This window comes from Neopsephotus bourkii, unplaced genomic scaffold (assembly GCF_033783945.1).
Source record: "Neopsephotus bourkii isolate Nb327-2 ecotype Australia unplaced genomic scaffold, CSIRO-AGI_Nbou_v1 NB_1471, whole genome shotgun sequence".
In the NCBI taxonomy this organism is placed as follows: domain Eukaryota; kingdom Metazoa; phylum Chordata; class Aves; order Psittaciformes; family Psittacidae; genus Neopsephotus; species Neopsephotus bourkii.
In genome coordinates, this window is record NW_026901947.1 from 577,377 (window position 1) to 600,814 (window position 23,438).

A 23,438-nucleotide genomic window follows, 5' to 3' on the forward strand; every position below is an offset into this window, starting at 1 on the left:
GGGAAAACCTCCAGTAAATGATTGTGGAATAATATGCCAGGGGAAGACATTTATTTCCAACCTCTGTGATTTTTATCCCCTAAACCAATAAGGTTTGTATTGTCTTTCTTGAGACCAGCTAGGTTTTTTGGTCATAATAGTATCTCATAGCAGTTAACTTTTTACCAGGCTGCAGATCTATATTTAGAAAACAGTAAAAATACTCAGAGATTTTAAATTCCTTAGAGACCTTACTTCTGCCTTAGGGTAAATAGAACCATACTCCAGAGAAGTCCAAGCTCCACTGAAATAGTACAACTTAATATAGGTAAAGTGAGAAGTGTTGGTTAAGTCTGAGTAAGAAACAGGTTAGGATATGGTTTCCCTTGCTTTGTTGAATAAATACACTGATGCAACTCATGCTTGTAATTTCCTGGTGTTAGTATTTCTTTTTCCACATAATTCATGATTACAGCTGTGATTACAGTTTACAAAGTCACAAGATCAATGAGAAGGAAAGCATGAATTCATTAGTATTAGGAAAGCACTAAGACATTGCAAGTTTTACTGAGGGAAGATCAGGATTGAGTGTGATGGTCACAGGTATGCTCAAACAAGAAGTGTAAAGGCTGGAAACAGTGCTTTACTCCTTTCTAGAATAAAACTGTTACTGCTGTTGGTGGGAGCAATGTATCTTGTTCATTGACTATTCCATATGACTACGGGATGTCAGAGACTGCAGCTGGTATAAAATGGATGGGTAATATATCCCCGACAAGCACCACTGGTGCTACTTGTCATTCCACGTAAAGAAAGAAGATGTGTCCTATAATAAGGTCTAATATGTCTTAAATATGGAAATATTTCAAGAGATACGTACTCTCTCAGCAGGACTCTTGCAGTGATGCAGAGAGGACGATGGAGTGCTGCCTATAAAGCTGGAAAAATTACTTGCTGTTACTTAATTGACAACTTAGTGAGGATAGTATTTTGGCAGATATCTGGAAGAGATTCTATCTTCTGAGTCCTGAAGACAGTGCTTATTAGTTATGTTCTCACACTGACAGAGTAACTGACAGCCTTCTGTGCCTCTTGGCAGCTAGTTTTAGCTTAAAAAGGATTTATGGATCATCAGGACTTCTGTTTTTCAGTTTACACTTTCTTTCCAAAGATTTGGTTTCTCATATGCTCAGTAACTCTTAATTTAGGGTCAAAGGAGAGTTGCAGCTGGCAAGAGTTTTGGCTTCATTGAGCTAAATCTGGTTTTTGTTATGGGTTAGAAAAGCTCTGGAAGAGCTAAGCAGCGTGTGTCTACATGAACCAAATAATCTGCTCTGCTTGCTTCAACCTCATGCTGTGCAAGGAGATTGTTCTCAAGTGTTAAAAAAATCCCCAAACAGTGTTTACAACTCCCTGTCAAAACAGCAAGGCTAGGGAGGAGATTGGCAGTGGTGGCACTCTTCCTGGTGGGAAGGGTGACACAGCATGGAACAACAGCTCTGTTGGTTTGGAGCTAGTCCATTTGATAATTGGCGTTATCAAAAAGAGGAGTGACAGTCCCATCTTTCCACTCAATGAGGATCTCTCCACGCCTCAGGGAAGGGGAGCGAGATGGTGGATGGTACGTCCGGGGACCTCTTTGTAAGGGGGATGGCTCCCGTAAGTCAGCTCTGCTGCTGTTGGCTGCGGAGCTCTTCAGAGCAGAGAGGATTTTCTTCTTCCTATGAGGAGAGAGAAGAGGGTACGTAATTGCATCTGCCTGACGCTTGGTTGCTTCTCCATGTCCACTGGTTCAGCAGCCACAGCACCCACATTGTCTAAACTGCCCTTCAGGGATGGCATGAGGTGTTCAGGAGAGGAGGAGCCAATATTATCGAGTGCATTTGGATGGGGTTGAGTGAGAGGGAGAAACAGGGTGGCAAAGAAGAGAAATCATGAAGGGTGACATCTTGGGTGAGCAGACCTATCTGAATGGGGAAGGGTGCCAAGATCAAGACTTCTGTTTTGAAATGCTGTGTCAGATGGATCTATCTAAATCTCAACTTACTTGTTGTAGTGGACATTGAGTGTCAATATTATTAATCCCAGTATGAATGCCAAGGGACTGAGGACCAGCATGGCCGTCTTCCAGTTGGTGCCTGAAAGGATATGATGGAAAACAATTGCTGTACCTATCCCCATACTTATGCAATAGCCATGATTGCCACAAAAAACACCTGTAGTGTCCCCGAAGACTATCTGATAGCAGGAAAAGTGCTTTTCCTATGAGACCAACATCATACAGCTGTTTAACACCTCACAGCATCCCTCTATTGAAAACGGTCACAAAAAGGTTTTCTTACTAGGAATACAATACCTATTCATGCTTCTGCACTCTGCAGCTCTCTGATACAAAACAAGAAGGGCTGGGGGAAGGCACCACTGCTAGTGGATATCTATTTCTCCTGGTGAGCTGGGACAAAGGATTTGCAAGGTTTTGCTCACTTTTTTACTCGAGGCCTGGGAAGATTAAATAAACCTTTGAAAGGAGTTTTTCTGACAGGTAATTTAGTGCCCTAGTTCCCTACTGAGCACCCTCCTCAGGTGGGAGGTTAGGGGCACTGATGAACCCTCATCTACCTGGTCTCTTCCTCCTCTGTCTGATCCTTGGACCTACCTGCAAGCCTGGCCCCAGCATTTTTCCCTCGATTTCCATGGTGCTTTTTCGAATGATTATGGGATACATCTGAGGGAAGAAGAAAAACTCAGATTAGCAGCTTCCACTGTTGGACAGGAGGAGGTTCCAACTTCCTCCTGGAGCTGCACAGATCCCCTTTGTACAGAGCAGGAAGGGAAGAGGAAACTTTCTTGTTCTTCAGCATTCCCTAGCCACCAGGTAAGTTTTGCTGCTAGAACATCTGGCTGTGCCTCCAGGTTAAGGCTGAGTGTATCACTGAACTGCCTGCCAGGGAAAACATCTCAACGTGTTGTGTGAAAGCGAAGCCTTGAACCATTCAGTGGTACACATGGAAGTCCTTCAGAAGTACTCGGGGGCTTACCACCACTGAAAATACTTGAGTAATCTCTGGGTGCCACCCACACTTTCCTTCCTGCTGTTCTCACATACGCATTCAGAAAAGTGCTCACCCTCGTTTGCTGGGAGGTATGGCTGTTTGGTCTTCACAGGAGACACTGTGCTGTTAAGTTTGTTAGCCAGCGGTGGGTCAGTCAAGCTCACAGAAGGTTCTCTGTCCACAGCACTGGTCTTTGATGAATCAATGGTTTTAGCTTGTAAAAAAATAAAGCAAAGATGTCTGTGATTATCATTTACTTTTTGTACCAAAGGGAAGAGAGCCCAGCCCTGCTGCTTTAGTTCTCTATCCTGCAAGGTGAAGGCAATGTGGTACAGTGGCAGTGACAGCAGTCACCTTCCTGTCTATCAGGGCCTCCCATTCTTACAGATTTTAAAGATGAAGTGAAGCTTTCAATATGGAATCCATGGCCAAAGCAGATCTTGTTTTCTGGTGATAAATAAGGTTATTGGTCTAAAAAGTATGAGTGTAACACCAGCTGTTAAAGGATGAAATGTGGGAAAGAGGCAAGTGGATGTATCACAGGTATTACCAACACAGCAGATGAAGAAATGGGATCAGAAGGGTGGTAGGTAGTCCATACCTCTTGCAAGGCTCCATGGCATCCTTTGCCTTGCCAGTTGTGCTGCAGAAGTTGGGTAAGTGGGGTAGCAGCTACAGCTAGAGGTTAGGTTGTGGGAAATCTGGTAGCAGCAGTTGTCATCCCTATTGTGCATATGGCATGATCAAGAAACCCACGTCTGCACAGGGCCCCTGCTGTTTATCCCAACCCCATGCCTTCCTGTGGCACAAGCATCCACAGGTACACAGATGTAACTTACAGAGCAAATAACCCACCAAAGTAAAAGTTGTCTGTTGATGGTCAACTGAAACTTGGGTAGGAAAGGCCTAAACAAACACATAGAACTTTGACATTACTGAGTAGTCAGAGGTTCCTTCCAGTAGACTGATAGGAAAATTACCAGTTTGCACAAGACACACTTAACTGGCACAACCTGATTCAAAGGCTGCTCTGTGTTTACCCTTGCAGCCTTATTTGAGGAGCCTGGCTCCGTGGCAGCCCTGGGCTGCCAGGGACATTGCCTTGGGGAATGCAAACGCCCTTTTCACATGCCTTTTCCCATATCTTAAATGTTCCATGCATTTCCTAGCCTATATTTAACTAGCTTATTATGGTATTTAATTTGTATTGGCTGTATTTACCTTCATATTAAACAAACACTAACACTTGTGACTACTGTGGTAATTACATGCTAACCTTCTAGTTGGCTAATTAAAAACCTCATTAAAGAGGCCATCTTATCTGCACATGGCAGCCAAAAAAGCTCTTTTTATTTCAAATTAGATACAGCCTCTGAGTCAAAAGGTTATATTCATAATCCGTTTGCTTATGTCAAACAAATTAATTCTATTTTCTCTTTACTCATTTCTACAAAGCTGAAAATCTCATTGGGGCCATCAAGCCTTAAGGTAAGGAACAGCTTTATGGAAAGAAAATAATTTTCCCTGGGAAGCTTGGGAATCTCATCACCTACAGAGTGGACAAACACCATTAAAAATACCGGATATTTTCTGGTCTCTGGAGTGGAGGAAGGGACAGGAAGAATTGTGTGTGATTTTTCAGGTCTCAGTCCTTCACACAACCTCACAATGTCCTGAAAGCACCTTCCTTTGCATAAGGGATTAAATGAAAAAGGGAAACGTACTGGATCATGAATGATCAGTGGTTGGCAATAAGCATCATGGGGCATCTGACATAGGGTGACAGTCACACCTTGGTGCGATGGCCATGCCTGATGTCTGTCAGCCTGGTGTCCAGCACCTAATGCTATGGCAGGACCAGGGTTTCTGCCCTTTTTGTGTACAGGCAGAAGATAGTGAACAGTCATGAAGACAGAGATTAGATTCTTTTCAGTAGAGGCCAAGGCCATAAAACTGGTAATATAAACCAGACTTTTTATACTTTTCGATTTCATGTTCTAGGTTTTCTTCATGCAAAGGGAGGGCAGCAATTCAACTACCTCCCACTACTTGCTGTGTTCACTATTCTCTTTACGGTTTCATCAGGCACCAGCAACAAGGTTCACTTTGGAGTATCATGAAAGCATGTGATGAGGGTTAGAACTGTGGTTTCATTAGCGGTAAGTGCTCTGTTGGGTTCTGACAGGAGGTAACTGTAATGTGTTGCTTAGAAACTGGAGCAACAATTTCTCATTACAAATATAGCTGCTGCTCAGTAATTCATACAAGTTTAAAAGAGGTGCCTCCAGTTTTCATGGTACCGAAAATGACATTCCAAAGTACGAAGTACCAAAAGCCCTTCTAAGATTTATGAGGCTTTATGAAACTTTCTTGGTTGTTTTGGATGGGGGAGGCTCACACGATTTCAACTATTCTTAGCTCTGGGCATTGATTCAGATGAACTTTCCAAAATAGTTCTGGAAAAATGACTTTTGCCTGTCATTAGAAATGCAGCTGGGGTTTAGAGACCCGATCCCGTGAGGTGTTGCATACTTTCTGGAAAACACTGAACAGTAACTACTGGAAAACAGTGGCACCAAGTAGCTAGGCTGATTTGGAGTCATTTGGTATCTCTCTGTATGGGGCTGAAGTGAACATAAGTTAGAATGATGGATGCAAGCCAAGTGTTAGGTGGCTTGGATGACATGTAAGGTTAGGTGTTGTCTAATGCTACATCTACCTCATCTTACTTTTATGGATCCACACACGCAAGTCTGCAGCTTGTTGTGCTGGTGTGCTGTGCCTCGGAGCTGCTGTCTGGGCAGCAGCACAGATGGTTTCCTCTGCTAACGTCTTCCACCTGCTGAATTTGTCCTTTTTCCTCGAGACAAAGACCTTGTGTCCTCCTTCATTGGTGCTGAGGTGGAAGCGCAAGCTCTGCAGAGTCAAATGTCCCTTCCTGCTGCAGGACCACGCTTGGCGTTCCCAGTCCCCGCAGGGCTCCAGCTTCACCAGAGCATGCTCATGTGTCTTGTGGGCCGACAAGCACTGCTTCGTTTGAAGGCTGACAATGATCCCGGCATTGGGGTCCCAGCTCCACTGCTGCTGCTGGGATTGCTCCTTGCAGTCAGTCAGGTTGATGCTGTTGGGCTTGTGATGGGAGACGCAAATGCACTTTTCCAGCTGAGTGTTCCTTATGAGAAAGCCTTGTCCCTCTGCTACTGCAGTACAATCAGAGCACGGTTCAGTACTGTGCATGTCTTCAGAGCACCAGACATTATATATGCCATGGGGAAGGGGAAGCATAACCCACCAATCCTTTCTGGATAGATATACCTAGATAAACAGTTGCCTCAGCTTCCTAATTCCCCAGAATGACATTTCTTTAAAATGCAGGGCATGCAAATAGCCAGGAGCATAGAAATTATAGAAAAAAACAGAAATGACATAAGTAATTAATGGGGAAAAAATCTCACTGTTCTTGGAAAGTCATATCGTTACAAAATGTCTGCCTATATAGATTGAATTCAATATTTCAACTGCTTTAAATAGGCATCCCATCCTCTCCTACCTGCAAAAGAACTGGATGGTTTAGGGTTTTTTTGTCCCTATTTGGATCAAATCTTTCTTATTAAAAAACTCAACTGAAACCCCTGGGTTCCCCAGGTGCAATTCATCTGGGACAAGTTAGGCCACCTTGGGCCACTGTTTTCATTAAATGGCTTCTGGTGATATTAAAGCAACTGAGATAAAACCATACCCTATCAGATGTCTGGAAGTACTTGGGTGACATGGTTTAGTGTGAGGTGTCCCTGTCCATGGCAGGGGGGGTGGAACTAGATTATCTTAAGGTCCTTTCCAACCCTAACTATTCTATGATTCTATGACACAAATCATGTAAGTATTGAAATAAACATGGGTTTAGTTGACATTGTTCTGTGCTCCTCAGGCATGAAGGTACCATTTTTAAGGATCCCTTTTCAAGAGAAAGACATTACAGCTGCCTCACAACAGACACACATTTTGAAGCATTCTCTGAAATTGCTTATTGCTTTTAATAGCAATGGATCCCAGCATCTCTGATGATTTAGGATGGATATTATCCTGTTAGTTGGACAGCTGACTCCATTTTCAGTGCAAAATCTTCAGGTGTGGCCTGTGAACATCCTGAGCAAAATGTTAAATGCTAATCCATCTGTCACTGTGATTTTATGCCTAAGATAGTGGGCTGGAAATACAAGTTTAAAGTTTCTGGACATTCTTAGAAATATTTTAATTTTACTTAATTCATGGTAACTCCAGCTTTTGCAATGCTTTTTTCCCCTGTTTTCTCCAGGAGCTACAGTTATAATAGCCCCATCAGCATACGGTATTGAGTATAAAGAATAAGAGGAGACTGAAAAGTGATGGTAGATAAGAACACTGATGTTTATCTAAACAACTATTTCTGTAGAGTTTCCCCTCCCAAAGCAAAGAACAATACTTTGCCCTGGCAGCAAATATTTGGCTCAGTACCTGAAAAAACTAATGACAATGTAAACAGGAGCCAGTACACAATCCTGAGGGTATGAACAATAGCTTAAAAGAGCCCTTATGTTTTCTCTCAGGAAATTCTGGGGGTCTGCTAGATTAATAGTGCTTGTGGGTTGTTAAATCAGAAACAGCTCAGGGCTGTTTGATCAGCATGAATGCATGGGGGGAAGCAGCCAAAAACTGCTGTACATCTCCTGCGTCAGCTCGGAGATGAGGATGGATGTGTCTGCGCTGGGATATGAGTTCTATAGACCTGTAATAGCCACTAATCCAGACAATTCCTGCCAAAACTGTGTTCCTGCCTAAGTGGAAATTAAATTCCTGGGAGATCTGTGGACAACTCGAGAGTCCTGTCCTTTTTACCCCTTACTGAGGACTGGATGGAGGGAAGATGTTTAATGAATGTTGGGCTTGAGTTTCTGCCAGTTTCCAAAGGCAGGAGAAATGTCCCATATATAATTTCCCATGATCTTTAGAAAATTCAAAGGGGTGAATACTATCCCCCAACAATGTTTTTTCTAGGATTTGTAATCCAGGAGTCTCACTTCTTTGTTCTGTCTTAAGTGGGAGAAAACCATTTCCAAAGTGATGATTTGAGAGCTGTATAGAAATGTAACAGTGGAACATGAGAACTGTGCTGGGTCAGATAAAATATCTGCTAAGCCCGGTATCCTGTCTCCAGCACTGAGCATTAGCATTTGCTGATAGCTGAAGAGGATAAGAATCAGAAAAGAAAAGAGCTCACTCAACAAAGCAAGGATACCAGTGCCTCCTTCCTAAAATGTTTCAACTAGTTAAAAGAGCACTGCTGGGCATTTGTGATTAAAATCATGGACTCATATAATCACAGACTGGTTTGGGTTGGAAGGGACCTTAAAGCTCATCCAGTTCCAACCCCCTGCCATGGGCAGGGACACCTTCCACTAGAGCAGGTTGCCCCAAGCCCTGTCCAACCTGGCCTTGGACACTGCCAGGGATGGGGCATGACTTTGCCCATGTACAGTATATTGTATTTTTCAACTCTGAAGTTCAAAACCCACTTTGTTGCTCAGTCTGTATCTTGACCTCTTTCTGCAGCTTTGCACAGTCAGCTTAAGGTTTTATTATCCTTAATAATTTTGTTCCATCAGCAAACTTTATTACTTCATTATTCATTCCTTTTGATCTTTGTTGGCACTTGCTTATACCTTTACTCTGCTGTCATTGTTAACTTTCTTCACCTCTTTGTTCCAGCCTATGGGTTAAGTCTCTCTCTTACTCCATGAGAACAGAGTTTCTTAAGGGCATTGGTGGAACAATCTTATCAAAAGCCTTTTGCAAACACAAGCACAAGTTCTAGATCAGGTCACCACATTTATATGCTCATCGATGCCATCGCAGATATCAGATATTCCTACTACAAAAGCTGAACACACTTTTATCTGTCTGTCTGCAAATTCTGTTCTTTGTTTCTATGGGCTTGCCTGATGCCAAAATCAAACCTAGTGACCTGCGTTTGTTCCCCCATGCTCTGCAAGGATCCCTCTGAAGAGGGGTGCAATTGATGTAATGCGGTCCTTTGCGCTGAGGTTATTTTAAGTAAGTTTCCATACTCTTTAGAAGTTTAAGACTTGTCATCTTTAGTTTCCTGTAACTCAGTATGAATGCCATCTGGGCTGGTAATATGCCACATATTATTTATCTCTTTTTTTTCCCCCCTAAAACTTCCTCTATTGGCAGTTTTGTTAGATAACTCTTCAGAATGCAGAATGACTGCTGTGTGAGGACCACGTCTGAAGTGAGCGCTGAAAGCAATTAATCCACTCAGCCTTTCTACAATGCCCTGCTTTGGTTGTCCTTCTTACATAAATGCCAGTTATTTATCTGCCTCCTTATCCCCACCAAGTTCTTCAGTTATGTTTAAAAACTTCACTTGCTAGTTTTTTTTATGCTCCCTCTAGGGTGCTCCTCTAAATCTTTTTCTCATATGTTTTATTATGGGTTTTGATATTAAAATGCTGTATCATTGCTGTTTTTTCTTTTTCTTGCTTGACAGTGATTGCACATTTGAAAGTTTAAATTTTATATTAAATTTTGAAGAGCATTGCTGTTTAATCCAGGCAGCAGATCTATGTTTTGCTCTCTGTGTACAGTCCCTGGTGGTATATATGTTCCCCTCTAAAAGACTGCCATGCTATCTGCATGTTAGCAAGCATTGAATGCCCCCATGTTGTCTACTAGCCTGTTGCACTTTAGAGCTGCCCCTTTCTACCAGCTTTCTTGGTTTTATGCAGGTCTCAGTTTGCAGAAACTCATTGCACTGAAGGTCCAGGCAGCTCATCTGCCATGGGAATACATGTGAGCTGAGGAGCCTTAACACTGCAGCTGAAGCACTTTACTTTGAGATTTGTATAGCTTCTCAGTAGCATACGACCCTAGTTTGTTAGTAGATTTTTGTCTTCACTCCATACCTCAGGTCCAAAAGTATAACTTCCATTTTACAGCTTGGGAACAGAGGTATAACTAAACTTTCCTTGGTTCAACATTACATGCAAGGGTGACAGCAAAGCTGGAGCCATATCCTTCTACTCTGAACTGTGGTCTGAGTGTCTTCCCTACCAATAGTGACATTGAGCTCTCTGTAAAGATGGCCGTCAAGAACAGGAGTTTCCTTGTGGTGTTCTGCACGATCCTTGCCATCCCAGATGTGAACCTGTGTCAATCACACAGGTTCACCATCCTCTACCTATACTTTATTTCTTTCCTGAGGTTAAGAACCTGCTAAGTGAGCAACTTATGATTAAATTCAGGTAACCAGCAGCAATCATTGCACATGCTCCAAACAGTCATAAGGGGTAGACCCACAAAGCTGGAGTGAAATTACTTTGGGATGCACATTAGACATCAAGAAACCTTGCTCAGGAAGCAAAATGTCTTTTTTGTCACAACACTGCCACGTCCCATTGTCCGGTAGCCCTGCAGAGGCCATCAGCCCTAATAACATTAGGAACATTAACCTGGAGCAAGCAGAACATCCAGTGTGCTCCCTGGGGATGGGACTCAGTGTCTCTAGAAAATGCCAGCCCTACCCAGAGAGCCTGAGTAGATGCCTGCTTTGAGCTCCTCATGTTTGAACATTTTGGCCTCTTCATATTTTTAGGAACAAAATAAACAATTTCTAGCAAAGGCACTTGATGCCAGCTCATTTGTCCTATGATACTGCCACTCTGTCTCGTTACCAGAAAAGCAAGCAAACATAGCCCCCTGCTTCTCCACAGCATGGGCACCCATGGGACATGCCGTTCCTCATAGGATTAGAAGCAAAACCCATGCAACGTTCCTAATTAAGGTAATGCCACCAGGAAAGCCTTGGTTACCAGTAATCCCAGTCTGGCTGGAAAGTTCCTGCTGTTTCTAAGCAGTGCCTGTGATGGCTTGATCAAAGCCATTTGCAAATCGCTTGGGGAGGGGTTGCTCCCTCTAAAGACTCTGTGGAGGGGAGGGGTAAGTTAGAGCTGTATAAGCAGAGGTTCCCAAAACACTCCGGGTCACCTGGGAACCTCACCTGTGGCCGTCTTCGCCCTCCCTGGTTCCTAACTCTTGGAAAAATCCTTTAATTAGCACAAATTCTCTTGCCAAGCAGGTGTTTTCTGTAAGATGACAGCTGAGTCACAGTCAGGAATTTACCTTTTCCTGCCTCTACCTGTCCTCAAAGGCAGGCATGGATCTGCAGCAGTCACAGCACCTTTTGTAGGGACACCCCACAGCCCATAGTGAGCTCTCAGAGATGGCTCTCCTGCATTTATACCCAAGATCAGCATGGCAGGAGGTGAGATTAGTTTAGGGATTTTTGCAAACAGGCTGTTGACTGGAACCAACCTTAGCTTTATTTTGCACTGGTCCTCCCTCAGCCTACAGCTATACTTACTTGAATGTAAAGTTTACAGTCATAAACATCCATGACAGTCAGTGGCCAACCTACCCCTGGAGAGGGTGATGCTGAGTAGAGCAGGCTGAGTCCCTGGTGGTGAGCAAACATGTGCCTGCCTGCCCATCAGGCCCATCAGAATGGGCAGAGCTGGAGCTGGGTGAGCAGCTACCTGGCAACTGGGATCTCTGGGTTTATGGGAGCACAATCTGCACCACTTCTTCTTATCAAGCTGTGTCATTTTGATAGAGAAGTCAACAAAGCCTACTGGTAACCAGCAGTAATTAGCTGTCAAACAGCCTGTCAGTGCAAGTACCTCCTTGCAAATACCTGTTGGTCTGCACTCATTATTTTCCAGTAACATGTCTCTCCAAGAACAGTTTTCAGCTACTGCTCCTGGCAACCACACTGGGCTGTGTTTCTTCCTAACCACTGCTGCTTTCTTAAGAGTATCTTCCTTTTGTCTGACCAACAAAGCTTCCCATGTTACTGCAAGGTCCACTTTTCACGAAGCGTCTCAGCAAAGGCCTTCAAGGGAGCAGAACAGCCATAGGAAAGGAAGAAAGGCTTTGGCATGGAAAAGTATGTGGGTAAATGATGGGGAGCAGGGGAGGTTGATGATGATGCTTGTGGGGAAAACCAGACCCTGGGGAGGTATGATGGAGGTTTATAAAATCCAGAGAGGTCTGGAGAGGATGAGTAGGGGCTGACTGGTCAAGGACTGACCCCAGATGGGACAAGGGGCACCAAGGGAAGTCTCATGGTGTGCAGGAGGTGACTGCACCCAACACCTGTGTATCTTTGCTGCCAGGAGGGAGAGCCTGCACAAGTGGAGGGAGGAGATCTGATAGCTAATGAAGAGTTAAACATACCAGCATCAGGAAATCCCTCCAGCAGAAAATAGCTGGAGGCTGGAAAAGTATAGGGAGAAGAAAAGTCCCAGATAAGCTCAGCCTTTCTGCCTCTGCAATGCAAAATGCTTGGGGTTGCCTTAGGAGAGCAGGGAGCAGCCAGCACTGCACATACATAGGCTTGGGAGGAAAGAGAGTGGTCCCTGGGATATGGGATCAGGACAGGATGCCAAGCAGAGCCATCACCAGCCTCACAGTTAGTGCATGAGAATCGAGGGGCAGTGTTAAATGTGGTATTATTTCAGCAGTTTTCTTTCTGCTTGTCTATGCAGAGATGCTGCTGGTGCCCAGCTTCCCACCGCCCGTCGTACCTCACTGTGTTACCATTAGGCCTGATTTCTTAAGAAAACCCCTCAGCTCCCTCCCTGCTTGCAGGGACTTTCCAAAGAAATCACTGTCAGGACCAGCACAGGCAATTCCAGGATTTTGTTTCCAGCAGGGAACTGAACCCTTCAAGGCCTGTCAAGAGCAATCACCTCTGTCCCGCTGGCTGGCAGCCTTAAAACCCACCAGCCCCAGCAGGATGGGATGGGGAGAGGCTGCTGCTGAAAGAGATCAGCCCCAAACAAGAACGTGTTTGCTCTCTGCTCTTTGAGCTTGCTTTGAGCACTGCCAGGTGTTGGGAAGATACTTGCAAAACAGTTGTATTTTTGTTAGTGGTCTGACTTAAATACAGCGGCTGATTGTGTGATTGCACCAAAAGCATTTCAGTGGAAAGGAAATGTCCTGTGGTCACAGTATCACAGTATGTTAGAGATTGGAAGGGACCTCAAAAGACCATCTAGTCCAATCCCCCTGCCGGAGCAGGAACACCTAGATAAGGTTACACAGGAACGTGTCCAGGTGGGTTTTGAATGTCTCCAGAGAAGGAGACTCCACAACCCCCCTGGGCAGCCTGTTCCAGTGTTCCATCACCCTCACTGAGAAGAAGTTTCTTCTCAAGTTTAAGTGGAGCCTCTTGTGTTCCAGTTTGCACCCATTGCCCCTTGTCCTATCATTGTTTGCCACTGAGAAGAGCCTGGCTCCATCCTCGTGACACTCCCCCTTTATATATTTATATACACTAATAAGGTCACCCCTCAGTCTCCTCCAAACTATAGAGACCCAGCTCCCTCAGTCTTTCCTCATAAGGGAGATGCTTAATGTGATAACAGAACATAGAGATGGGGCTCCTGTTGTATGGCAGGAGTAAAAGAACCACTTTCTTCCAACACTGGACAAGGTCTGTATTAAAGCAAGAGAAAGAGCAAAACCCTGAAGGCTGTTCTGCTCTCCTGGCATCCTACAATGGTATCTCCTTAAGGTCCTAAATGGATCTGTAACTTTTAAAAGATGCAGATGTATCTTCGTGGCTCATTAATACAGTGCCATTCTCAGTCTTGGGGCTTTAAAAAGTTGAGATTCAACTCACTGGATTTACTTTGGGGTAGATTTGGGGTACAAAAAACAGCAGCAGATGGAGCAAAACTTAAATCTGTAGGAGCAAAACCAACCTCTCCTTTGACTGTGCTGCAGGTCAACTGAGGGCTGGCTGCTCAAAGCAGCTCAGGGAGCACGCACTTAAAGGTCGTGGAGCAGGGAATGGAAAGCAGCTCAGTCTGAGGTCTGTCTTTAAGGAATAACCATCCTAGCTGTGCAGCCCAAATAGGTGCAGTCTTCTGGTCTAGGGAAGCTTGATAAGCTCTGAGTAGGTAACCTGTAAAACTGCGTGGCTGTCCTCCTTGAAGATGCAGGGACTGGATGAGCCTTCAGGGATTTATTCCAATGAGTCCCTTTCAACCTGGCATCTCAGGCATAAGGGTGAAATAAAAAGGGATTGTTTCTTAACTCAGGGGCTTTGCCCATTTTTAAAGAAAACAAATATAAATGTAGAGTAGATATATCTAATATATATATCATATAGAAATATAACAAAGAAAACAGACCCAGTGCCCCTGATGGGATGGGTGGGACCATGGGAGGTGTAGCTGTTCCTGGGTAGCACTGCTCCAGCTCCACAGGATGATGCTCGGCAGGACTTCTGCTTTCCTCATCTACCCATGCATGTCAAAGCCAAGGGGGGTTTGATTCAAAATACTCCTGTGCACAGGCAGGATACAGGATTTGAGCAACCTCAGCAAGCAGCTGAATGTTAACATGAGCCACTACCAGGTTTGCTCCATCAAAATGAGTGGTGCAGACTCTGCAGCTCCCCATCACATCCCACTACAGCCAACTGGCACAGGAGCAAGACTAAAGCAATGAGGTCCTGCTCCCCTTCCCACCCTCTCCTATGCTGCCAGCACACCCTGAGCCCACTCACCTCTGCCAGGAAGGAGCAGGGAGCAAACAGAGTGCTCCTTGAGAGGTCACTTGGTGCCTGTTTCACTCCCAGACCAGGTTTATTCATCCACTACTCTTAGCAGTATAAAAGCACTTTATAAAAGCAGCCAGCATGATGCCACGGTGTCCCTGGCCAAACCATCCCAGCACCTTGCCAGGCTGTCCCTCAATCTCCTGTACCCCTGTGTTTAATTCCATTTCAAAAGCTGCCTTGAAATGTGCCCAGAGGCACATTTACAGCTTGGTGGGTTCAGACCTTTGCAGCCCAAGCAACACTTCAGCAGCAGAGCAGGTTAAAACCAGAGAGGAAGTTCACTTCCAACTTTCCAGCTACCCCAAAGAAGGAGAAACTTACCCTCAAGCCAAGGAAGGAGGCAAATACATCCTAGGCTCAGCCTGAAAAGCTCCATGATCTGCCAGCACAGCAGGGGGGAAGGAGCCCCTGTAGCCTCTAGTCAACGTGGAGTGCCAGGCAGCCTCTGTCATCCACAGCACAAAAACCTGCTGGGAAGAGAAAAACTCTTTTGTCTTAGCGCTGGAGACTTGGCAGCTGGCTTATCAGCAAAGGATCAGCTTGGAGACGCAGTCCCGCTCAGCGGTTATCCCTTTGGAGAAATCATATGACGAGCCAGGATGGGGGGGACCCTGGACCGAGATGCTCGCAGCCACTGAAGTCAGCTCCTTAGCAGCTGTGTTTCTCCCAGCAGTGAGAGCCGAATGCCAAGCAGGCTGGCGGGCTGCCTTCACCAGGGCTGGGAGCAGAGGAGGATGCGGGGCTGGCCTGGCAGGGAAAGGCAAAGTTCGTCAGGAGTGCCCAGAGGGGCGTGGGATGTGTGTGTGCTGCAACCCAGCGCTTGGCCGTGCTGTCACATGGGGTTGTTTTCTCTTTGGGGACAACTATCGCAGCCAAGATGAGTTGAAGCCCCGTTATACATCGTGGTGGAGATAAAGCCTCACAAACTGGCTGCACGGGTCCTGGGTTGGAAGGTGATGGAAGGAGAAGCTGAGGTCCTGGCTATGGAGCAAAGTCCTGCTGTGGGTCTGCTCTGATGATCACCCCGGAGGTTGCTTGGGTCGAGTTTGGCTTTTATGCATCAGTTTTGGCTCTGCACAGGGGAAAGCAACAGGACAAGGAGTAATGGGTTAAAACTTCAACAGGAGAGATTTAGATTAGATAAAAGGAAGGAATTGTTCCCTGTGAGGGTGTTGAGGCGCTGGCACAGGGTGCCCAGGGAAGCTGTGGCTGCCCCATCCCTGGCAGTGTTCAAGGCCAGGTTGGACAGGGCTTGGAGCAACCTGCTCTAGTGGAAGGTGTCCCTGCCCGTTATCAGGGGTTGGAACTGGATGAGCTTTAAGGTCCCTTCCAACCCAAACCATACTGTGATTCTATGAAAACCACACATCCCGCCTTGAGAGACAGCAGCAAAGGCTGTGAAACAGAGAAAGGGGAAGCCAGAGTTATAATCTTGCTAAGAAGATGCTCCAACCAGAGACCTGCACATCTCTATAAGGAGCAGATCTCCAAATGGAGCAGAGCTCTGGTCCAGCACCTCAGGCCATGGTGGTGGTGGACAGCAAGGGAAGCAGCTAGGTTCTGTGCTGTGGCATCCCTTGTCACCCCCAGTGCCAGCCAGATGTGCTCCATCCAGACATGCAACTTAACACCAAATCCAAAGGCAAATCCTGGTTTTTTGGATTTTGCAATCTTTTAATGAGATATAGGATGTTCAGGCTGCCACTGAAACCCCCACCAGCACTGGACTGAGGAGAGCCTAACCCAGAACTGATGCCATATTTAAGCCCTGGTGCAAAGTGGTCAGTCTAAAAATGATGTGTCAGCACAGACCAAAATGAATCCATCAAACACCAGCCACTGAGATTTTCAGGGTTTCAGACACCACTTTGGTCTTATTTCTTATATATGCAAGAAAATAGTTGCATATAATATTGCTCTGTAGCCTTAAAGTTCATTCTTCCATGATGCATTGGCTTGCTTATGGTGTGCTATAGCCTCGTGTAGGAATGCTTTCTTCAAATCATTTCCACAGCTTTTCCTGGGCTGCACCTAGAAGAGAGCAAGCTACTTTCCAGCTGTGATCTCTCCCACATGAAGCAGAGTAGTCCCATAATTGCTGGCTCTCAGTCACGTAATTTCCATGTTGATTAGTCCTTGGTGACCTGAGTCCCATAGAGCAGCCTTGTTCCTGGCTCCGTCGTCAGTTTGATGGATGCATTGGTTTTTCTCATCATTTTGTGGCTCCTGGTGAATTTAACCAGAGTGAAGTGGTTAAATGAAACTTCACCACCTGATGGGGTCGTGGCATTACCCACCATGTCTTCAAGCACACGGATCACTCACCAGGCATGCAAATTCAGTCAGGTCTGTTAAGCAGCGCTTTCAGGCACACAGAAACTCAAAGAACAAGCAGAGACAAATATTTTGCTAGCCTAAAGCTTGTGGGATGCTCAGGAATAACACACACATCCCAGCCTTTAAGCCATCAAGGTATTGTATGACACACAGGACATCAGCAGTGCTTAAAATCTGAGCTCAACCCTGTACCCTCAGTGTCATGAGGATGAGGATGGCAACAGGTCCCTGGGGTGAGGAAGGCTGGGACTCTGGGGGGTTCTCCATCTGTTCAGTGTTTTAGAGATGAAATCTTCCTCTCTCCCTGGGTAACCTCATTTGGGCAAGGCACAAATCCTCATTAGCTTTCTTTTCAGCTGTCTGGCCTTTTTCCACTGCTTCAAAGTGCTTGTGAAAGGAACAGCTTCAGCCATGCAGGGTGATTTCTGAAAACCCAGGGAAGTCTGTCTTGCTTATGGGCCAGGCTGAATTTTGTTGGTAAGACCCCTTCCACATCCCTCTGGCTGCGGGCCGGCACTAATCACCACTCATCCTTCCATCTACATTTGCCTTGAAGATGGGCTTTCATTGCCCTGGTCAAAGCTGAGGCAGGCTGAGTGTTCTGGCCATCTTGGGGTTGTCTCTGCAGTGAAACCTTTGATCATAGAGAAGCACTTGGCATCAAATATTTAGGAAAATAGCCACAGTAAAGATCCTGTGTCTCCTAGAAGGAATGCAAAAGGAGAAAGAGATTTTTACATACCAAAATTCTCCCATAATGGGGAAGTGGAGCTGGTTTTGGGTAAAGCAGCTTCTCCAGGGATGCCTGGGTTAGATGTGGTCCTTGCAGCCATGCTACAATGTGAGCGGCAGGCTGAAACTGTGGCTAGCCCAGAGCAGATGCCCTCAGCCTGCCTGAGAGCCTCATCTCCCACTTTGGGTACGTATTTGCCACAAGAATTCCCACGGGGGCAGGAATGAGATAAATTACCCAGGACCCCTCACCCTGGCAGGCAGTTGGCTGAACCCATGCAAAGCCTGAAGCACCCCCTTGAGGACCTACCTGGACCTCATGGTAGGTCTCTGGGTCACAGATTCCATATGAAGGTGAAAGCCTTCAAGCTATCTCACCTCTATCTCACTGCTATTGCAGGCATCTCCCAAGGGTTCCCTCTGGAGCAGACCCTCCAACTGAGCCTGGGTCTAAGGGGGAGAAAGCCCAGCTCAGACCCAGATCCCTTCCAGGCTTATTCCGTCACATGGCACAAGCCCAACTCATTGACTTCATTCAGATCAGTCTGAGATGACAGCATCCTTTTTTCCCCCCACTTTTTCCTATATTTCCACTGTCCTCAGCCTACTCACATGATTGCAGCTGAGGCACACAGTGACCTTTTTTCCCCTTGCCCATGCTTTGCTTATTGCTCTCTGCTCAGTTTGCTTCTTCATCAGGGGGAGGCACCTCAAAAACTCCCTGGAGCTCCTCACAAGCACTGATCCTGATGGAACAGGGTCTGACAGCCCGGTGCTGCCCAGGGGATGCCCAGTGACCAGTCACCAAGCAGCCTGTGACAAGCCTGGCAATACAACCTGGGTTTCAATCTCAGCCACTGACTCAGCAGATGGAGCTCCTTCCCAAGGATGCGGGCAGAGCAGCTCTCAGCATGCAGTGGGAAGCTGTGGCCACTACTTGCAGTTTGGAGCAGCACACGGACACTGTGTGCAGGCTCAGGAGTCAAGGGGGAGATCTGGAAAGGGGAAAAAAGTAGAGTTTGAAGGGTTTTTTTCATGACAATTTGGAAAGGACAAGTTTGTTCATATAAGAGGATGGGATTGGGGCTTCCACTACCTCCTTTTACAGCAATTAGGACTGAAAGACCTGTTCATTAAACTTCACTTTATTTCCAGTGGTAAGGGACCAGGATCTTCAGGATAGGGAAAACCCCAGTTAATATTTCTGCTTCAGACCTGAGCTGGATTTGCATGGCTTTAAGGGTCTTACACCACTTTCAGGCTTCCAGGAGGTTACCCGCTTTGCATCAGCACTTTCTAAAGGGACAAGCTATCAGAGTCTGTGCAGTCACCTTCACACTGAGATCAGCTAAAAACCCTCCAGGCATCAGGAGCCATGGGGAGCAGCGCACAGACCCCCAGATCAGCACGGCTGCCAGGAATAAATCTGCTCAGAACAGACTGGTGTGTGTGAGCTGGTGCAGGTCTCTCCATGCCTAGTGCATCCCTGCAGGACACAGCCACAATCCTCCTGGGAGGTCAGACTCTGCTGCTGATATGGGGTTAATGAGACCCAAACTGCTGTTTCAGCCCAAAGATCTGGGTGAGATCCCCATGGGCCAAAGGTCGAGGCATCTCTGTTGCCCTGGCTGGAGCTATCATGAATTGCTCAAAGCCCAGAGCTTGGGTTAGGGCTGCACACAGTGCTGTGGGTCACATCCCCCCTGCTTCGGGACACAAGTGAGCTTTTTTTTCCAGGAGGAGCAGGATCCTGCACCACTCCGAGGGAGAGATTCTGGCTGTATCCCTCTTCAGCTGCCTGATGAGGTTGCTGCAGGAGCTCCATCAGCGCTGGCTGCTGCTGGCAGGAATGCTGGTGTGACTACCTGCACCACATGGACTGCAGAGCAATGGCAATGTCACCTCACCCTCTGCATCCACCCCCCAGCCACTTCCCCCTTGTGTTAAGACATGTTAGCTTTGTAGCTAATCTGTGGCAGCTCACGCAATAACCTTGGCTCTCCCTCGCTCGCCCTCCTTGACTGCAGCAATAGCAGATACCTCTTTTGTCATGTCATCTATGCACACAGCAAAAACGGTGAGCAAACCTCTCCTGAGCCCCTTTCAGCAATAAATCACCCATACAATGCCTGCATGTGCCAGGCAGCCATGGGAAATCAGAGGCGATGGGAACTGCTTTCTGGTTTGTGTGTGTTTTCTGCTAAAATGTCCCATTTGAAACAGTCTTAAAAGACCTCGGTAAATGATTAATCAGTTCATGCGGAGTTCGACAGGGCAATTGTTTATGACCATGACTTATAGCTGCCTATAGCACTTTCTGCTAGGATGTGCTGTATACTCTCCCTATGAGTGCCAGTTAGTGACTCCTAAGTGTTTGATAACCTTTATAAAAAGAATCTTAATATACAAAACTACCCCTTTAAAGACAGAATTATTTCCTGATGGGTTGTTTGATGAGTGATGCTCTCCCTGCACCAGCAGGTAGGTAAATACAGTTGAAAGGTGAAAGTCTGCGGATTCAGGAATCACATACCTGAGACCTTAACTGAGGACTGACAAGCTTGTGCCACATGTGCCAAGGGGGTTGGGTTGCTGGATATAGATTTGATCTGGAGGAAGAAGGTTCTGAGGGTACATGTAAAAGGGGTTTAGGTGTGTAGCTGCCCTTTGAGCTGGCTGATGTGTGGTTCATCACTCGAAGCCCTTGCTTAGCTCCTATTTAAGAGGGTCTAAAGTCCTGGCTTGTTTTCTGGATATCACAGTGCTGGATATGTCAATGTTTAATCTGTGCATGCTGAGGGCTGCTTAGATCCTTGGGGTGTGGAATCCCAGCTCCTTTTGAAGGAAGGCCTTGGGGTTCGATGGGACCAGACCCCTATCAGATTAAGATCTGGTAAAGAAACCCAAATATAACACAGCAGTGCATACATCCCTGGGGCATCTGGATTTTGGGTTGCTATGGAAGCATTCAGCCCATTCTTGCTTGGAAGCGGTTGCACTTTGTGTGGGTTAATTAACTACTCACCAGAGCACAGAGGCTTTGTTACCATTCACAGGAAAGGGACACTGTGATGCAATAACCCCATGGATGGAGCAAGGAAAAGGCTGGATCTAGGCTCTGGTTCACCCCTGTGCACCGCTTGTCAGGACTCCTCATCAGCCCCAAGCAGCACTCAGGGTGCCAGCTTGCCAGTGGATATTTAATGTTTTCATGAAACACAAGCCTTGCAGCTCAGGAGTCAGCAGCTTCAGAAACTCCCTTATCCTGGTGGGATCTATCCCAGAAACCCCAGTTGCATCCTGCTCTGCCACCAGATGTGTCTACTCTTTCCACTGACAAATCACATCTCACCTCTCCTCCATGAGGGGCAGGCCTATGGTACCCACATCATAGAAAGGAAGGAAACCCAAATGGCCCTTGGGACAGTACAGCTTGGCCCAGGAGGCCTGATTCCCTTATATAGCATCTTTCTGACATTGATCTACCCCTGGGGAAATCAAGTGATTTAAAGCAATTGTCTGGGAGAGACATCACTGCATAGCAAGCTGGGAAACATCTTACACATCCTTTATTCTTACAGGGATTTTTGAGTCCTGCTGAGTTCCTGTGTTTTGGTGTGGTTTTGGTTTGGTTTTTTTTGGTTTTGTTTTTGTTTGTTTGTTTTGAGTTTGTTGGTTTTGGTTGGGTTTTATTTGTGTGTGTGTGTTTGTTTTGTTTTGGTTTTGGTGTTTTTTTTTAATGTGTTGTTTAGCATAAAGAAATAAAAAAAAATAAAAGAAAAAAAAAGCAGGATTCCTGGAAAATCGACTTGCCCTGCTTCCCTCTCCCTTCCCCTTCCTTGTTTTTCACCCTGAGAAATGATGGGGCTCATGTTAAAAGAGACTCCTGCCTCCAGGCTGATTGGGAGGGCAAAAGGAGGAAGGAAGAAGAGGGGGAAAGCCGAGAGGGCGGCACCCAGGGACTGCTCCAGCGCATCCAGGCAGCTTCAAAGCAGAAAGGCTGTTTTGCAAAAACACCATGGTTTGGCTGGAAACCACCCCCCCTCCCCGTGCTGGAGCTACACAGCTGTGTCAGGAGCCAGCCCAGCTTGGGGAGGCTGCCAGCTCTGAGCTCTTTGGGGCTGGCGGAGTGCCCCGGGCGCACATGTAACCCAACCTGCGCCCCAAAACCATCCCTGGGGCAGCACTGACCTTCCTTCTCTCACCCCCTACCCTTGCCAGGGCTTGCTTGGGAACACTGTTATCCTTTCTTTCGCTTTTTCTCGGGAAAACCTTAACTCACACTGAGACTGGATTACAAATACTGACTGAGTGGCTCATTCAGGTGGTTGGGAGGCTGCTGCAATTGACACCAAACTTGGTGACCTCTGGTATTTTAATGGCTCCCGGTGTGGCTTACGACCTCTGTATACTTAGATACTGATGTCATAGCAGTGCGGGTGAATATGCCCGGCACGTATAGCTGGGCACAGATTGCATGAGCAAGCTGGCTCTTTTTCCTCCTCTCCATACAGGCTGCTCCTGCACATTTTCATCCTATCAGAGCACACAGACCCCAGGATGTGGACAGGGAAGCTGGGAGGGAGCCCAGTTCTACGGAACGCATTGCCTTGAGCCACCTGCGTCAGTTTTCCTGCCTGTTGTTTTTGTTGGCAGCAGATGCTCTGTCAGATGCTGTGAGCTGCACTGCCCTGCCTGGCTTGGTGACACTTGATGCAGCTGGGGTGTGTGTCACCCTCTTGTGCATTTCTCAGCAAAACCAGCTTTAATGTAGTGCTGGTCTTGCAAAAACTTCACTTTAACATTCCCATCCTCAGACTCTGTGCCTAAATATCATCCACCCCCACTGCACCACAATGTCTTGCCTGGCAGGAGACTGGGAGTTGCAGGAACTGAATTAGGATAAAAAAAAGGGAGGCGGATGTAGGGAAACATCCTATTTTCCCATTGCCAAGAGGGGCTGTCCTAGGGTGACGGCTTCAGGACTGACAACAGTCAGGGCTCTGCCCAGCCATCCTGAAGCAGCGCAGTGCCACAGAGTGTGTGCAGCCCCATGTCCCTGTGCAGGAACAGTGTAGAGAGATAAAACATCACTCCCTGGCTGCATCACTGGAGGATGCTGGGGAACAGCAGGCAGAGACTGGACACATCAGTGCTGTGTTTCTCTGCCTGCATTTGATGTGAAGAAGTGGACAGGTGGAGAAATACAGCAAGGCATATAATTAACGTAGAAACATATCAGCTTCAGATATCCAGTTTGTACGCTTGGGTAGCAGCCCCTTTCCCTGGCCCCATTCTCCTCCAGGCTCTGGCTTGACTTCCACCCCTTTACCCTTCCTCAGCAGGACGCAGCAAGGCTGCAGCCAAGAGAGGGACATGGGAATGCTGGCATATCCCTGCTCCAAAAAAGCTCAGCCCAGCTGCCAGTGAACAGGCTGTCACTGCACAGAGCAGAACAAGACAGAGCTGCAGGGACAAGGGGAGAGGAGCTATGGCCATTAGCAGGATTTAACTGGTTTTCTGCTGTTTATAACCTTCTCTTTCATGAAATCACACTGCAGGTGGGAGTGGCCAGGCTTTGGAAAGGAGACTGTGAGCATCTTCATTCAGCATCTTGGATTATCTGTCCACCAGCTGGAGAAAAGCAAAAT

The 23,438-nt window shown here is 46.5% G+C and overlaps 1 protein-coding gene across 2 annotated transcripts; it reads right to left on the bottom strand.

Annotated features, from left to right (window-relative positions):
• Window positions 1-399: 399 nt before the first annotated feature.
• On the bottom strand, window positions 400-15,462 carry LOC133220719 (uncharacterized). Of its 2 annotated transcripts, none has more exons than XM_061369013.1 (6): window positions 15,040-15,462; window positions 5,762-6,229; window positions 3,106-3,246; window positions 2,636-2,704; window positions 2,027-2,117; window positions 400-1,700 (listed from the first exon to the last, which is right to left on the bottom strand). In XM_061369013.1, exons 1-6 carry the CDS (start codon window positions 15,092-15,094, stop codon window positions 1,493-1,495), a joined length of 1,032 nt encoding a protein of 343 aa, XP_061224997.1. In that variant the 5' UTR covers window positions 15,095-15,462; the 3' UTR covers window positions 400-1,492. The 2 variants fall into 2 exon arrangements, with proteins under 2 accessions (XP_061224997.1, XP_061224996.1); XM_061369012.1 differs by having other exon boundaries at window positions 5,762-6,232; window positions 15,040-15,457.
• Window positions 15,463-23,438: the final 7,976 nt, after the last annotated feature.

Excerpts from the sequence above, each read along its gene's own strand:
- LOC133220719 (XM_061369012.1), bottom strand. The coding sequence starts at position 15,094 with ATGGAGCTTTTCAGGCTGAGCCTAGGATGTATTTGCCTCCTTCCTTGG. Across the intron at positions 3,247-5,761 it reads GCGTGTGTGGATCCATAAAA|CTAAAACCATTGATTCATCA; the intron begins GTAAGATGAGGT and ends TTTTTTTACAAG. Across the intron at positions 2,118-2,635 it reads TGCTGGGGCCAGGCTTGCAG|GCACCAACTGGAAGACGGCC; the intron begins GTAGGTCCAAGG and ends ATATCCTTTCAG.